At 42.8% G+C, this 15,284-nt stretch overlaps 1 protein-coding gene across 2 annotated transcripts in view; it reads left to right on the top strand.

Annotated features, from left to right (window-relative positions):
• The window catches only part of CIAPIN1 (cytokine induced apoptosis inhibitor 1), a 17,649-nt gene extending 2,365 nt beyond the window's left edge, over positions 1-15,284 (top strand). Inside the window, exons 2-9 of one of the 2 annotated variants that reach the window (XM_007993437.3) lie at positions 4,065-4,276; positions 4,650-4,802; positions 7,259-7,335; positions 9,762-9,930; positions 11,407-11,480; positions 12,717-12,832; positions 13,644-13,725; positions 14,554-15,284. In XM_007993437.3, coding sequence (XP_007991628.1) covers positions 4,120-4,276; positions 4,650-4,802; positions 7,259-7,335; positions 9,762-9,930; positions 11,407-11,480; positions 12,717-12,832; positions 13,644-13,725; positions 14,554-14,664 — 939 coding nt within the window. In that variant the 5' untranslated portion in view covers positions 4,065-4,119 and the 3' untranslated portion in view covers positions 14,665-15,284. The remainder of the gene's footprint in view (positions 1-4,064; positions 4,277-4,649; positions 4,803-7,258; positions 7,336-9,761; positions 9,931-11,406; positions 11,481-12,716; positions 12,833-13,643; positions 13,726-14,553) is intronic. The other variant, XM_038008452.2, reaches the window with a different exon arrangement.

Below are 15,284 nucleotides of genomic sequence, written 5' to 3'. Positions count from 1 at the left end.
AATGCCTCAAGATTTGATGCTTACTGGGCACCTGAAAAACCGGGTGTTCTCAGACATCTGCTTTTACTGCCTGCCAGTAACATTTTAGAAGGGCCATGGACATGTGTATGCCTCAGTCAGGGTTGGAGAGGCACCTAATGAGCTCAGTGACGTGACAATGATGCCACTCTTATTATGAAGCTGGGTCCTGAATCACAGCTTCTGAGCATGTTGTCTTAGATACGGGACACTTTTTCGTTATGGGTTTTTTTGTTTTAAAAGACAAATTCACAACAGCAACATAAAACTCTGATGATGAAAAGTATCACACTTTGGTTTTAGATATTTGAAAGAACATTATCTCCTATTTTATTTGAAAAATGCTGACTGAAAGTCGTGGTTATGCCTGTTTTTTGAGGGTTGATGTTTAATTAATGTAGTTCATAAGCTCCTCTTACCATAAGATTAGTTTTGGGAGATACAGAACGCAAAGCATTTTACATTCTTCTAATTTACTGACACAGTCCCACTGGAGTACTGTCCAAAGATCATAAAGCACAGCTCTTACACTAATTCTAACAATGAAAAAGCAGCTTCCTATCACTCCCTGGGGTGTCCTCCTATCAGGCATGGCTGAGGAGAAACAGGATTTTATAGGACTGTTTGAAGCAAAGGCAGGTAAACTAGCCACAGAAAAGTGGAAGCCCAGAGTTCTAGAACATTACTTTACAGAGCTCTGTGTGCCAGAGCCTGCCGAGTGCCTTACATATTATTATCTTCTCATTTGCTTCTTACAGCAGCCTCGTAAAATATGAGGTTATTATCCCTACTTTACTGATGAAAAAACAAATTCAAAGAGTCTAGTAACTTATCTATGGTCATCTGCCCATAAGATCCAGTGGTAGATAGGACCCTAGGTCATCTGCACTCAAAACCTGTGCCCTATAAAACTGCCTCCATAACTGTTGCTGAAAAGGTCTAGACATTTGGCTTTTTGTTTTTCTCTAGTTGATAAGTAAGCTTTTGCCCCTTGTTTCCTTCATGAGGGTTTTTGTGTAAATACAGTACAAAGTTGCAGTAGTCTAGTAGGTGGGGTCTTTATCATCCTTTTCTGTTATCCCAGGGAAGAACCTATTCCAACATCATTCTGGAAATAGGTCATTTTTATTCTTATAACTTAATGTCCAGCAATCTATACTCCCATCTTGCCTGGCTGGTTCTTAAATGTGAGATTGATCCCATATTGCACACCTTAAAGTTTGCAGGGGTTCTTCCTCGACATCATGTGCCAGTTAAAAGTTTCAGTCCTTGATTGTGTGCTGTTTAGGGATTTAAAAACCAGAATTGGCCGGGCACGGAGGCTCATGCCTTTAATCCCAGCACTTTGGGAGGCTGAGGCAGGCAGATCACTTGAGGTCAGGAGTTTGAGAATAGCCTGGCCAACAACCCTGTCACTACTAAAAATACAAAAATTAGCCAGGTGTGGTGGTGTCCACCTGTAATTCCAGCTACTTGAGAGGCTGAGGCATGAGAATTGCTTGAATTCTGAAGGCAGAGGTTGCACTGAGTCGAGATTGTGTCACTGCATTCCAGCCTGGATGATGGAGTGAGACTCTGTCTCAAAAAACAGAACTAACAAGCGAAAAAACCGCAGAATTAACTGAGCACATGGCTCATGCCTGTAATCCCATCACTGTGGGAGGCCGAGGCAGGTGGATCACCTGAGGCCGGGAGTTCAAGACCAGCCTGACCAACATGGAGAAACCCCCTCTACTAAAAAAATACAAAATTAGCCGAGTGTGGTGGTGCACGTCTGTAATCCTAGCTACTCAGGAGGCTGAAGTGTGAGAATCGCTTGAACCCGGGAGGCAGAGGTTGCGGAGAGCCACGATTGCACTCCAGCCTGGACAACAAGAGTGAAACTCCATCCTTCCCACCCCCCCACCAAAAAAAAAAACCAGAATTATTCTCTTTTGTATTATTTTTTTTCTTTTCTTTTTCCATTTTTACTTGCCCTCTGCCATTAAAAAAACAGAGTTAAATGACTAAAGAATCCTACTTGTCTGATAACACTTAGCATCCTTTTAGGGGCGCTAGCAGTTGGATCATACGGAAGGAGCTAGATAAAAGGCACGATTAAGGGAAAATGCAAAGGGTTTTCATAGAATAAGGTGGGATCACTTTGGAGTGGTGGGAGATACAGGTAGAGCCAGATTATGGAGGCCGTGGATCCAGAAGGCTAATTGACTTCACTCTAGCAAATAAAACGTTTAGTAACTCCTTTAGAAAAAGAGTGACAGATCAAAGTGCTATAGTATTTAATGCTTGAGTGTTAAATATTTGACATCCTGGGTATGTTTTGTAGGCAAAGAGGAGAGTTACTTGAAGTAAACTTTGGTTTTTTTGAGACAGGGTCTTGCTCTGTCACCCAGGCTGGAATCTTGGCTTACCGCAGCCTCAAGCTCCTGGGCTCAAGCAGTCCTGCCACCTCAGGCCCTCTCCTCCACCCCAGTAGCTGGGACTACATAAGATTACCACATAAGAGTACCACAGATTCTGCCACCACACCCAGCTAATTTTTGTATTTTTAGTAGAGATGGGGTTTCACCATGTCGCCCAGGTTGGTCTTGAACTCCTGGACTCAAGGGATCCACCTGCCTCTGTTTCCCAAAGTGCTGGGATAATAGGCATGAGCTATAATTTTTTATTTTTTTATTTTTATTTTTACTTTTTGAGACAGTCTCACTCTGTCAACAGGCTGGAGTGCAGCAGCACGATCTTGACTCACTACAACCTCCACCTCCCAGGTTCAAGTGATTCTCCTGCCTCAGCCTCCTGAGTAGCTGGGATTACAGGCGTGCACCACCATGCCCAGCTCATTTTTGTATTTTTAGTAGAGATGGGGTTTCACTCTGTTGGCCAGGCTGGTCTCAAACTCCTGGGCTCAGGCAATTCGCCTGGCTTGGCTTCCCAAAGTGCTGAAATTACAGGTGTGAGCCACTGCGCCCAGCTGAAGTCAACATTTTAAAAGAAATGAGAGTGTAGTGACTTGGCTTAAATTCAGTCTGTATCTGTGGTGGCATGATTGCCACTGAGTTGGCCACCTCTGCAGAAGTCTGAAATGTTCAACATAAACTAATCCAAGTTTGACCCCTCTACCAGAGATTGTTTGTTTCATTTATTTGAGCTATGTTAAATTGGAAACTGGTGTCATTAATGTTTAAGAAAGAAAGGAACCGAATAGAGTACTATCTCTTGAACTACTTTCTTTGTGGGCATATTATATGCTCACCTGAGTATCAAGTAGAAGAGAAAGTTGATCTATGGAGGGAAATTTCCAAAGGTTAAAAGCATGGGCTTTACGGTCAGATGAATTTGGATTCAAATCCTAGCTCTCACTTTATCCATGTTAACACCCACTAGTTGTGTCACTTGGACAAAGTAAATTGCCTGAGTTTCCAGACTGTAAAATGGTAATAATATCTAGTTTAAGGCTGTTCTGAGATTCAGTTGAGATAATGTTTAGAAGATGCTTTGAACAGTCTGGCTAATATTAAATGGTATAGACGTAGTAAGTATTCTTGATCACTGCAGAGTCAGTGAAATTAAATTTTCATATTTTGATGAAAGGGAAAATACCAGTATTCAGTTTGCAAATTTTAAATGTGTTGTTTCATTTTAAAAACATTAAACCTGTGGTTGGATTATTTCTGTCAATGTATTTGCCTTTCTTGCTGAGTCACACTTTGCCTAATTGATGTCCTATGTGTTTTGCATTCCGTTCATGCTGAATTATCTTAAAGAGGAAATCATCTCTCTGCCTCCAACCTTCTTACTTGCCTCTAATCCCCTTTGTTGACTCTTCCAAGTCAGGATTCTCACCAAGGAAGCTATCGGCCTTCTTTGGGAATGTTGGGATTATGAAGACTTGAGATAATGGGGTTCATGTATTCAGACTCTTTAGCATATACAGTAGGGTTTCTAATGTTGTCAGCATTCCCTAGTGGGCAGTTACAAGTTAGGTTGGGATTCTAATCATATTTTATGATACCTCATGGATTAAATTGCACTTTGTCTCTGCCCAGTCTTGATTCTCTTTTGGCCAGCAGTTTTTAGGTCCATCAGTACTGCACTGCAAGAATGGCAGATTTTGGGATCTCTGCTGGCCAGTTTGTGGCAGTGGTCTGGGATAAGTCATCTCCAGTGGAGGCTCTGAAAGGTCTGGTGGATAAGCTTCAAGTGTTAACTGGCAATGAAGGCCACGTGTCTGTGGAAAACATCAACCAGCTGTTGCAGTGTAAGTACCCACCCATGTTGTCTGTATGAAGCTGGAGGGGTTTCTGTGGGAGTGTTGCCTTTCTCTGGTTCCTTGATATCTGAGTTTTCGTTTAGGGTGGCATATGATAGTGGTGGCTCGTCACCCTGTTGTTTTTCAGTTGAGATACACTGAGCTTAGGAGTGTAGTTGATGATTTCCATAAGTATGATGTTCTTTCTGAGTAGCTATTCCATGTTTTTTTAAAACACTTACTATTCATCCAGCTTCTTGGATGGATACCGAGTGGTGTCCATTCTCTCAGGGTGAGGTCTGTAGCCTTTGTTGGGGGTTGAAAGGGACAGAAGATTGTCCCAGGCCAGATTGATTGCTAATTAGAGTCCTCTTCTTTTCAGCTGCCCACAAAGAATCCAGCTTTGACATTATTTTGTCGGGTTTAGTCCCGGGAAGCACCACTCTGCACAGTGCTGAGATTTTGGCGGAAATTGCCCGGATCCTTCGGCCTGGTGGATGTCTTTTTCTGAAAGAGCCGGTAGAGACAGCTGTAGGTAAGGAGATCTTCTCTTGAAAAACACATTTGACAGAGTTGAGTCTTTGAGCATGTGTGCTGCATCTCCCTGAGCAGGAGATATCATTGGGAGATCAGTATTCCTATAGCAAAACCTTTTCCTTGGGGATAAGTTATTGTTAAAATCTGAAGCAACATATCTGGAGAAATTGTAATCTTTGGCTGACTCATTATGTAACAAAATAGAAGGAAACTGCCATCTAAAAGTGGGTCCTTTTGCAGGTGAATAGTTAAACTTTGATATGTTCATAATATGGAAAGTGATGCAGCAATAAAAAGGAACACGCTAACTATATGTACATCAGCTTGGATGGATATCAAGGGAAGTAGCTGAGTGAAAAAAGCCAATCTCAAAAGGCTCTGTGCTGTACAATTCCATTCATATTCTTGAAATAACAAAATTATAGTGGTGGAGATCAGATTAGAGTTTGCCAGAGGTTAGAAGTGGGAAGAAAGGGGTGTGTGGAGCTATAAAGGGGAAGTATAATGGTTCTCCTTTATAGATACAACAATTCTGTGTTCTGAATTGGTGGTGGTTACACATATCTACGCATGTAATAAAATTACTTGGAACTATAAAGCCCCCTCTGCCAAACGAGTACATATGAAAGTAATGAAATCTGAAAAAGCTATGTGGACCATCAGTATCAATTTCCTGGTCTTCATATCAGGCTATAATTGGGTAAGATGTTACTGTGGGGAGAGACGAAGTGAAGACCTCCTTAATATACAGAACTTTTTTGTTTTTTCCAACTTCCTGTGAATCTATAGTTATTTCAAAATAAAAAGTTTAAAAATAATGACTGGAACTCTGGGAGTGATGTGGTAATTATTGATTCATGTGAAACTAATGACAATGTTCATGAAGTAAAAAATTTTTTGATCAGTGTAGCTGTCAGTGATTCAATTCTGGATTTCAAAATTTTTCACTAGACTTCAGTCAAAATGTAACAATTTCATCAAATAGAATAATAGAAATGAAAGTATTTTGAAATGTATAAAGGTGTTCATTGTTTATGGGGAAATAGAACTTTGTGTTATGTGTAGTATACATCAGCATTCTTTGCTGGGAGTTTAAACCTTACATGACTAAATGCAGTGTCTCAGTCAGAACTATACAGAGAGAGAAGAAGAACTATACAGAAAGAATACTTGTATTTCTGTGCACTTTGCAGTTCATAAGCCTCTTTTCATAGTCATTATCTCACAACCTCTGGAAGGGGTTTCAAGAAGCAGAGAGTGATAAAAAAAAAAACAATAATAATGGAATTATAACATTTAAGAGCTTAGGTAAAAACACTTTGAACAAAAAAAAAGTGTTTGTCAAGTTAAAATAGTATCACTATGACCAGGCACAATGGCTCATACCCGTAATCCCAGCAGTTTGAGAGGCCAGGGCAGGTGCATTGCTTGAGTCCAGGAGTTCGAGACTAGCCTGGGCAACATGGCGAAACCCCATCTCTACAAAAAATACAAAAATTAGCCAGGCATGGTGGTGCCCACCTATAGTCCCAGCTACTTGGTAGGGGCTGAGGCAGGAGGATTGCTTGAACCTGGGAGGTCGAGGCTGCAATGAGCCGAGATCATGCCACTGCACTTCATGACAAAGTGAGACCCTGTCTCAAAAATAATAATAATAAGAATAATAAAATAGTATCACTAAAATGTATATACAGTTGTCCTCATCTTACAATGGAGTTACGTCCTGATAAATGCTATTAAGACGAAAATGCATGTAATTCATCTAACCTACTAAACATAATTGCTTAGCTTAGCCTAGCCTACCTTAAACACGCTTAGGACACTTGCATTAGCCTACAGTTGGGCAGAATCATCTAACACAAAGCCTGTTTATAATAAAGTGCTGAGTATCTCATGTAGTTTAGTGAAAACTGAAGTATACAGTTTCTACTTGAATGGGTATCACTTTTACACCATCATAAAAGTTGAAAAATTATAAGTAGAACCATCATTAAGTCAGGGACCATCTGTACATTAAACAGAATAGGTTATTTTATTTTGTTTTGTTTTTTGTTTTTTCTTTGAGATCAAGTCTCACTCTGTTGTGCAGGCCAGAGTGCAGTGGTGCAGTCTCGGCTCACTGCAACCCCCACCTCCTGGGTTCAAGTGATTCTCATGCCTCAGCTTCCCAAGTAGGTGGGATTACAGGCATGTGCCACCACGCCTGCCTATTTTTTTTGTGTGTATTTTTAGTAGAGACGGGATTTTGCTGTGTTGGGCAGATTGGTCTTGAACTCCTGGCCTCAAGTGATCTGTCCACCTCAGTCTCCCAAAGTGCTGGTATTACAGACATGAGCCACCACGCCCGCCTGGTTATTATTGTTTGAATGCTTGCTAACCCACATAGGATTGAGCCTTTATTATTTTTCCTACTTTGACCTATAAAGCTATTAATTGAGATTTTCCTTTTGGCAGATAACAATAGCAAAGTGAAGACAGCATCTAAGCTGTGTTCAGCCCTGACTCTTTCTGGTCTTGTGGAAGTGAAAGAGGTATGTTTGTAGACAACTTTCTTTGATGCCCTGCAGGTGAGGTAATCAGTATTGCTTAGAACTAGGAAACAAGAAATGCTTTGCATGTAAGATACATGATGCTTCAAAGGACAAAATGTGAGAATAGGCCGGGTGCTGTGGCTCACGTCTGTAATCTCAGCACTTTAGGAGGCCGAGGCAGGTGGATCACAAGGTCAGGAGATTGAGACCATTCTGGCTAACACGGTGAAACCCCATCTCTACTAAAAATACAAAAAAAATTAGCTGGGCCTGGTGGCAGGCGCCTGTAGTCCCAGCTACTTGGGAGGCTGAGGCAGGAGAATGGTGTGAACCTAAGAGGTGGAGCTTGCAGTAAGCCGAGATCACGCCACTGCACTCCAGCCTGGGCCACAGAGTGAGACTCTGTCTCAAAAAAAAAAAAAAACTTGTGAGAATAATCAACTTCGAAGAGACTCAACTTGGCCCATGTGGGCTGGGGCTTGTTCTTGTCTCCTTGGTACTAGTTTAGTGGTAGTGACAGCTGAGGGGCATGAGCAGCAGCTCTGTTGCTTCCAATACCCACCTCTCAGTAGACCCGAATTCTAGGCCTGGGTGAACACTGTCACCTAGTTCAGCCTCACATTTTTGGTGGGAGGCTGGAATAGGTTAGGGGGCAAAGTTCCTTTTCTGACAATTCAGTGGAAATATTTAAATTAAGCAGAAGTGTTTATATTTCTACACTCTGATGTTAAAATTTTCTTGGATGTGGGAGAGGTAAATGTTATAGCATGATAGCTCTTGTGCCTGTTATGTCTTACATAACGTAGGGCCTTAAATTCTTTATTTTTTTTTTAAATTTTTTTGCTTCTTTTTGGAGACAGTCTTGCTCTGTTGCCCAGGCTGGAGTGCAGTGGCACAATCTCTGCTCACTGCAACATTTGCCTCCTGGGTTCAAGCAATTCTCCTGCCTCAGCCTCCCAAGTAGCTGGGATTACAGGCATGCACCGCCATACCCAGCTAATTTTTTGTATTTTTAGTACAGATGGGGGTTCGCTATGTTGGCCAGGCTGTTCTCGAACTCCTGACCTCAGTTGATCTACCCGCCTTGGCCTTCCAAGTTGCTGGTATTGCAGGAGTGAGCCACTGCATCCTGCCAGGCCTTAGTTTCTTTATGCTAACGCTTTCTTATTTTTCCTTTTAGCTTAAGGTTTTCTGTGCTTGATTTTAAAATGAGGAATGTGTATTAGACCATTCTTCTGTTCCTATAAAGGAGTACCTAAGACTGAATAATTTGTAAAGACAAGAGGTTTAATTGGCTCACTGTTCTGCAGACTGTACAGGAAGCATGGGCGTGCAACTGCTGGGTTTCTAGGGAGGCCTCAAGGAACTTTTACTCATGGCAGAAGGTGAAGCAGGAGCAGGCACATCACATGGCAAAGGCAGGATCAAGAAAGAGAGGAAGAGTTGGGGTGGGGAAGGTGCCACACTTTACAACAACCACGTCTCATGAGAATTCGGATGGTGCTAAACCATGCATGAGCAGTCTGCCCCCATGATCCAGTCACCTCTCACCAGGCCCCACCTCCAACACTGGGGATTACAATTCAACATGAGATTTAGAGGGGACACATATCCAAACTATATCAGACTCCTCATAAAAATTCACTTTATACTGAAGCATACAGAATATAAAGTGACATCCTACTCCTTGCTCACACTTCTTTTCCCAGAGGAAGCCACCAATGCCTTTTTGTATGTCCATTCAGACCTTTCCTGTATTATTTACAAGCATCTACATGCACATACTTTTTTTTAAATTTAAATAAGATCATATGCATACATTGTTCAATCACCAGCTTTTTTCTCACCCTTAGATATCATAGACACTTACCCACTTCAGTGTATTTCCCTTCATTCATATTAATGATGTAATAGTATTCCATGCAATAGATGGACTATGATTTATGTAACCAGTCTATAATTATTGGACATAGAGGTGGCACCCTAACCCTTTTTTTCTACCTTTACTCTCTGCTAGTTTATCCCAAGGAACATAGAAAGGATTTTGCTCCCCCTTTGTGTTTTGCGATATAAATTTCTGCTGTGTTCATTGTGGGCATTCTTTCCTGTTAGTAAGACCACATCTGCTTCATTTTCATAATTATATTACATCCCCTACAATAATTAGCATATGCCTCATACCTAATATTTTATAACTACTTTTACGTTTTCCAAGGGGTAGGCTCCAAGTAAACATGCAGACAAGGGTTATACTCTAGGGTTCCTATCAGTGAGAAACTGAATGTGAGGCATAAAGCGATACCTGTTACCATCTCCTGTTATATATTTAATGCACAGAAATGAGTCTTTAACTCCTGTGTAGGTAGACATAGTAAACCATTTTATAGAGGAAGGTGGACTAATCCTTTTGATGTCTTGAATTCTAGCTGCAGCGGGAGCCCCTAACCCCTGAGGAAGTACAGTCTGTTCGAGAATACCTTGGTCATGAAAGTGATCATCTGCTGTTTGTTCAGATCACAGGCAAAAAACCAAACTTTGAAGTGGGTTCTTCTAGTCAGCTTAAGCTTTCCATCACCAAGAAGTCTTCTCCTTCAGGTAAGGCTGGCCTAGGGACATTCTTCTGTTTGAATGGGCTTAGAGGGACATGTTAGAAATTGAGCCAGCAATAAATGAAATGGTGATATTTTTAGAGGATTAGTCCTTTGATTTCTGCCATTTCCACTATAGAAGAATACTTAATGTACTATTATCATGGGCATATTAGGATCCCAAGCTGAAATAATGCATAGGTATTATCTAGTTCAGCTCCTTCTTCTGCACCAGAAGATACTGAGGCCTCCTAATTCTACAGGACTGAGTCACACAGTTTAATTAATGAAGTCCTTCCAGGTCCCAGAATTAACGTTTATCCTCAGAAGACCTCACAGTGTAGTGGTAATGGCAGATGAGAGTGCCCTGTTCCTGTTCTCATGTGCTTTTTTCCCCTATGCCAGAAAAACCAGCTGTTCTTACTTTGAGGATGCTAAGACACTTACAAAACTGTATTTCTTCTGCCTAGAAAATTGTGTACAAGCACACACGCGCACACACGTGCACACACACACTGCCCCATGCTCATCCTTCCTATCACTATTTTTAAATGCCTGAATTGACCCAGCTGTGAGGTATGCACACATTTACAGATATTTACTGGTACATCCCCACTTGTACGGTTTTGACCATCTAACCTAAATCTTCGACAAATCCTTTGGAATCTAACCTTTCGACTCATGGTTCCAGAATGAGTAGGAATAGCTTAGAAGAACAGTTGGCCCTGTGGTAGGTGTGAGCATCCAGTTGTGACAACGATCACTGGAGGATACTCTTACCCCAAGGGCCTGTGAGGATTTGCGCACACTGCATCTGAGCCTCAGCTCTTGGGCTGTTCCTTGCATTCTCCTGACTAGACAGAGAACTGGGAGGTGTGAGGTTTGTCTGCCACTGATGGTGTTACCTTGCCACCAGCAGCTCTAGAGCCTATTTTCTTGTATGTAGCAGGTTTACATGAGGCTATAAAGCTCTGCTATTTTTAAAGGTTTTGACACATTTCTCGTTTAATCCTCAAAACACCTGCAGTAACATAGGTAGTACGATTTAGCTTCATGTTATAGGATGGAAACTAAGGTATCAAGGAGGAAGCAATATGGAATGGAGGTTAAAAGCATCAGACAGACTTTGCAGCCTGTGGAACCAGCCTAAGTGTCTAAACCTGTTTCCTTAGCAGTAAAACTAGGATGACAGTTACCTCATAAGGTTGTCAGCAGAATTAAGTTAGATAATGTATATAAAGTGCTTAATATGGTGCCTGGTACAAAGCAAGTGCTTAGCAAATGGTGACTGCTGTAACTACCAGAAAGTGGTCGGCCCAAGGTCAGACCTCTTAGAGGAGTAGGGCTGGACTTTGAACCCACATCTTCTGCTTCCCAGGCCAGTGTGTTCTTTTCTACACAGCAGAAAGCATTTAGGTATGTTTGTAATTAATAGTTTCTGACTGTTTTTATGGAGTTTTTTTCTTTTATTGCTTGGACTCAGTGAAGCCTGCTGTGGACCCTGCTGCTGCCAAGCTGTGGACCCTCTCAGCCAACGATATGGAGGACGACAGCATGGTGAGCTGGCAACACGGTCACTTGATGGCTTTCTTTTAGGCCCCGGTTTGGGTGTGAACAGCTATAGTGACCTTTCTGGACTTGTAGGTGTGAATGTATTTAAAGCCCAGATTTATGACTATGCCTGTCACTTATATCTTTGATTTAGAAGGAAACTCCATGTTGGTGGCTCTTTTTTTTTGGAGGCAGAGTCTCGCTCTCTTGCCCAGGCTGGAGTGCAATGGCACGATCTCGGCTTACTGCAGTCTCTACTCCTGGGTTCAAGTGATTCTTGTGCTTCAGCCTCCCAAGTAGCTATGATTACAGGCACGTGCCACCATACCTGGCTAATTTTTGTATTTTTAGTAGAGACGGGGTTTCACCATGTTGGCCAGACTGGTCTCAAAACTCCTGACCTCAAGCGATCTGCCCACCTTGGCCTCCCAAAGTGTTGGGATTACAGGCGTGAGCCACTGCACTCAGCTGTGTTGGTGGCATTTTAAATTTTTTAGCATTTCTTTTTCCCCACATAATTTCTTGTTCTCACTTCATATGATATGTTGAAAACTCTTGTGGGCATGTGTAAACCTGAAAAGATTTTGTCAGCTTAAATAGTTTTATTGGCACCTTTGTTTGGGCAAGTTGCTGAACGTTCCATGCTTTAAAAAGCCCTGTTTTCCATCTTTGATTGGCCCTGCCTGTAATAAAATTCTTCATTTCTACACCTCTACTATTGGAGTTAGAGTAGTGAGCAAAATAAGTCAGGTTCATGCTCCCATAGGGTTTACAGACTAAGTGTCTACATATTTACAAAGAATTACATAAAGGTATATATAACTATTTGATGTTTCTCTGGGATTATGTAGAAGATATTTTACTCCCTTTTTCACATGACACTTCATAAACACTTCTGTCCCTCTCTGTTCTGCCTGTTCCCTCCCTTCTCCTCATTCCTGCCCCTAACCCCCAACATGTGTATATTCTCTACATAATGCTGGCCAGTCTTACAGCTTTTTCTCATGTAAATTTGTTTCTAATTCCTTCGCATCCTAGTGCATCTTCTGTGGATGTAGTTTAACTCACCGTTGGCCTCTTGAGCATGTGGTCAGGTTGAACATGATGATCAACCAAAAGTAGGATGGGGTGGACACCTTCTTTAGCCTGGACTCCAAGTTTCCTCTTAAAGCCTGTGGTCACCTTAGCTTTTCATTAGCAGAGACCACGACTGTGTCACTCATTGCTTTGAACACTCTCCAGGATCTCATTGACTCAGATGAGCTGCTGGATCCAGAAGACTTGAAGAAGCCAGATCCGGCTTCCCTGCGGGCTGCTTCTTGTGGAGAAGGGAAAAAGAGGAAGGCCTGTAAGAACTGGTGAGTGCTGCGGTGACTGGAGCCTGCCATGCTGCATGCAGTGGCTTTGTGCTCAAGTCATCACAGTGCTGTACTATTTTTAAAACATACATTTTCCAGCCTGGGCAATACAGGGAGACCATCTCTGCAAATAATTAAAAAAAAAAAAAAAAATTAGCCAGGCATGGTGGTATGTGCCTGTGGTCCCAGCTACTTGGGAGGCAAAGGCAGGAGGATCACTTGAGCCTGGGATGTCGAGGCTGCAGTGAGCCGTAATTGTGCCATGCATCTAATTTCACTCTCCCTCAAAACTCTACCAGTGAGCCACGATTGTGCCACTGCACTCCAGCCTGGGCATCAGAGTGAGACCTTGGTGTCTTCACATTTGTTTTTATAAATGGATGGGAAGGATTGTAGAAAGTTAATCAGTGGTATTCAGGTTTGTTTAATCATCAGTGTTTTTTAAATGTAAAAGCTGCCAGCATTTACAAATCAGGAAATTACAAGTGAAAACAGATTTTTTTCCCCTTCTGTTCTTGAATTTGGAAAATATGGCAAACTGGGTCCACTTTCCCCAGCATGATTACCAGCTGAAGCTGAATAGTGGCTGCCCTCTGTAAACAGAGTACACACACTCTACTTCCCTCATCCTCCTCCCACTCCTGTCTCCCTCAGCAGCCTCTCACATTGCTGCTGTCTGCCTGGCTCATAGGCTTCTGAGTTATGACACTGGTGTGAAGAGAAAAGGCTTAAAGCACATTTTGGCACTGTTAGGATTTGGGATTTCTGGGTGGTGACAATTCTCGTTCATTAATTACTGATTTTCCCACAGCACCTGTGGCCTTGCTGAAGAACTGGAAAAAGAGAAGTCGAGGGAACAGATGAGCTCCCAACCTAAGTCGGCTTGTGGAAATGTAAATATCAGGATCATTCCTTGGCATTCACACACCCCCAGGGGGATTAGGCCTCCTTCTAAACCAAGCACATACAAGCTCCACCTCAAATATTTTAGTAACAGACGAATGCATGAGCACACGAACATAGGTAGTAATGGGGAGAGAGGCTTTCTCCTGAGAGTGAGAGTGGGTTAGCATGCTTGTGCTGGTCGGGGAGGGTCTTGTTGTTTTTTTTTTATTTTTGACCCATTTCTTTGTACTTCAGAGTGGGACCTAATGGTTAGACATTTAGCTGAAGTTGGTTGTATTTTGAACTGCATAGAATATAGAACTATGGCTGGGTGCGGTGGCTCACGCCTGTAATCCCAGCACTTTGGGAGGCCGAGGCGGACGGATCACAAGGTCAGGAGATCGAGACCATCCTGGCTAACACAGTGAAACCCCGTCTCTACTAAAAATCCAAAAAAATTAGCCGGGCATGGTGGCAGGTGACTGTAGTCCCAGCTACTCAGGAGGCTGAGGCAGGAGAATGGCAGAAACCCAGGAAGTGGAGCTTGCAGTAAGCCAAGATCGCGCCACTGCACTCCAGCCTGGGCTATGGAGTGAGACTCTGTCTCAAAAAAACAAAAGAACTATGGCCTCCTAGGGAACTTTTCTTGACTGTAGTTTTTCACGAAACCAGAAATCTTGAAAACTCTTAATATTTGGGACTCAATTGGACCTGCAAACATACTCAGGGTGTACTTCCTTCAGGCCACTGTGACCACATGAAATTAGGAATTTCTTTCTTCTGGCTGGTATGCCTGGGATAAGCTGACCCTTGGCTTCCCCATTTTCTCTCTCCAGTGCTACCTGGGTGATGCCTTCCGCTGTGCCAGCTGCCCCTACCTTGGGATGCCAGCCTTCAAACCTGGGGAAAAGGTGCTTCTGAGTGATAGCAATCTTCATGATGCCTAGGAGGGACCTGACATGGGACCCATCTGCTCCTCCAGCCAACTCCTGTCCCTCACATCCCACCACGGTGGCTCCTCCCACCTCCTCTGGATTTGTTCACTCTGAGATCCATTTGCAGAGTGGGTGCTTAGCAGACAGAGTGAAGCTGGCTGGGGGGCGCAGTGGTGTGTAGTGCTGCTGTGTATCAAAAGACCAAGGTATTATGGGGCCCGGTTACTCAGAATGGGATGGGTTTCTTCACCTCATGTTAAGAGAAGGGAGTGTATCCTGAAGAAGCCCTTCTTCTGATGTTAAAATGCTGACCAGAACACTCTTGAGCCCAGGCATCCTGGAGCATTAACACTCTGTGACAGAGCTCCAGACCCCTGCCCCGAGTCTCATCTCAGCAATGCTGCCACCTGCTTGTCTTTCAGAGTTGTTAGTTTACTCCATTCTTTGTGACATGAGTTAAGTGTCTCACAACCTCCTCAGGGCACCAGAGGACTCACTCACTGGTTGCTGTGATGATATCCAGTGTCCCTCTGCCCCCTTCCACCTCCAACCACATTTTACTGTAGCATTGCATCTGTGTCCTGTTGTCATTTCTGTTAACCTTCAGGTATTAAACTTGCTGCATATCTTGA

Source organism: Chlorocebus sabaeus, chromosome 5 (assembly GCF_047675955.1).
Source record: "Chlorocebus sabaeus isolate Y175 chromosome 5, mChlSab1.0.hap1, whole genome shotgun sequence".
In the NCBI taxonomy this organism is placed as follows: domain Eukaryota; kingdom Metazoa; phylum Chordata; class Mammalia; order Primates; family Cercopithecidae; genus Chlorocebus; species Chlorocebus sabaeus.
This window is presented reverse-complemented; position numbering and strand designations above follow the sequence as displayed.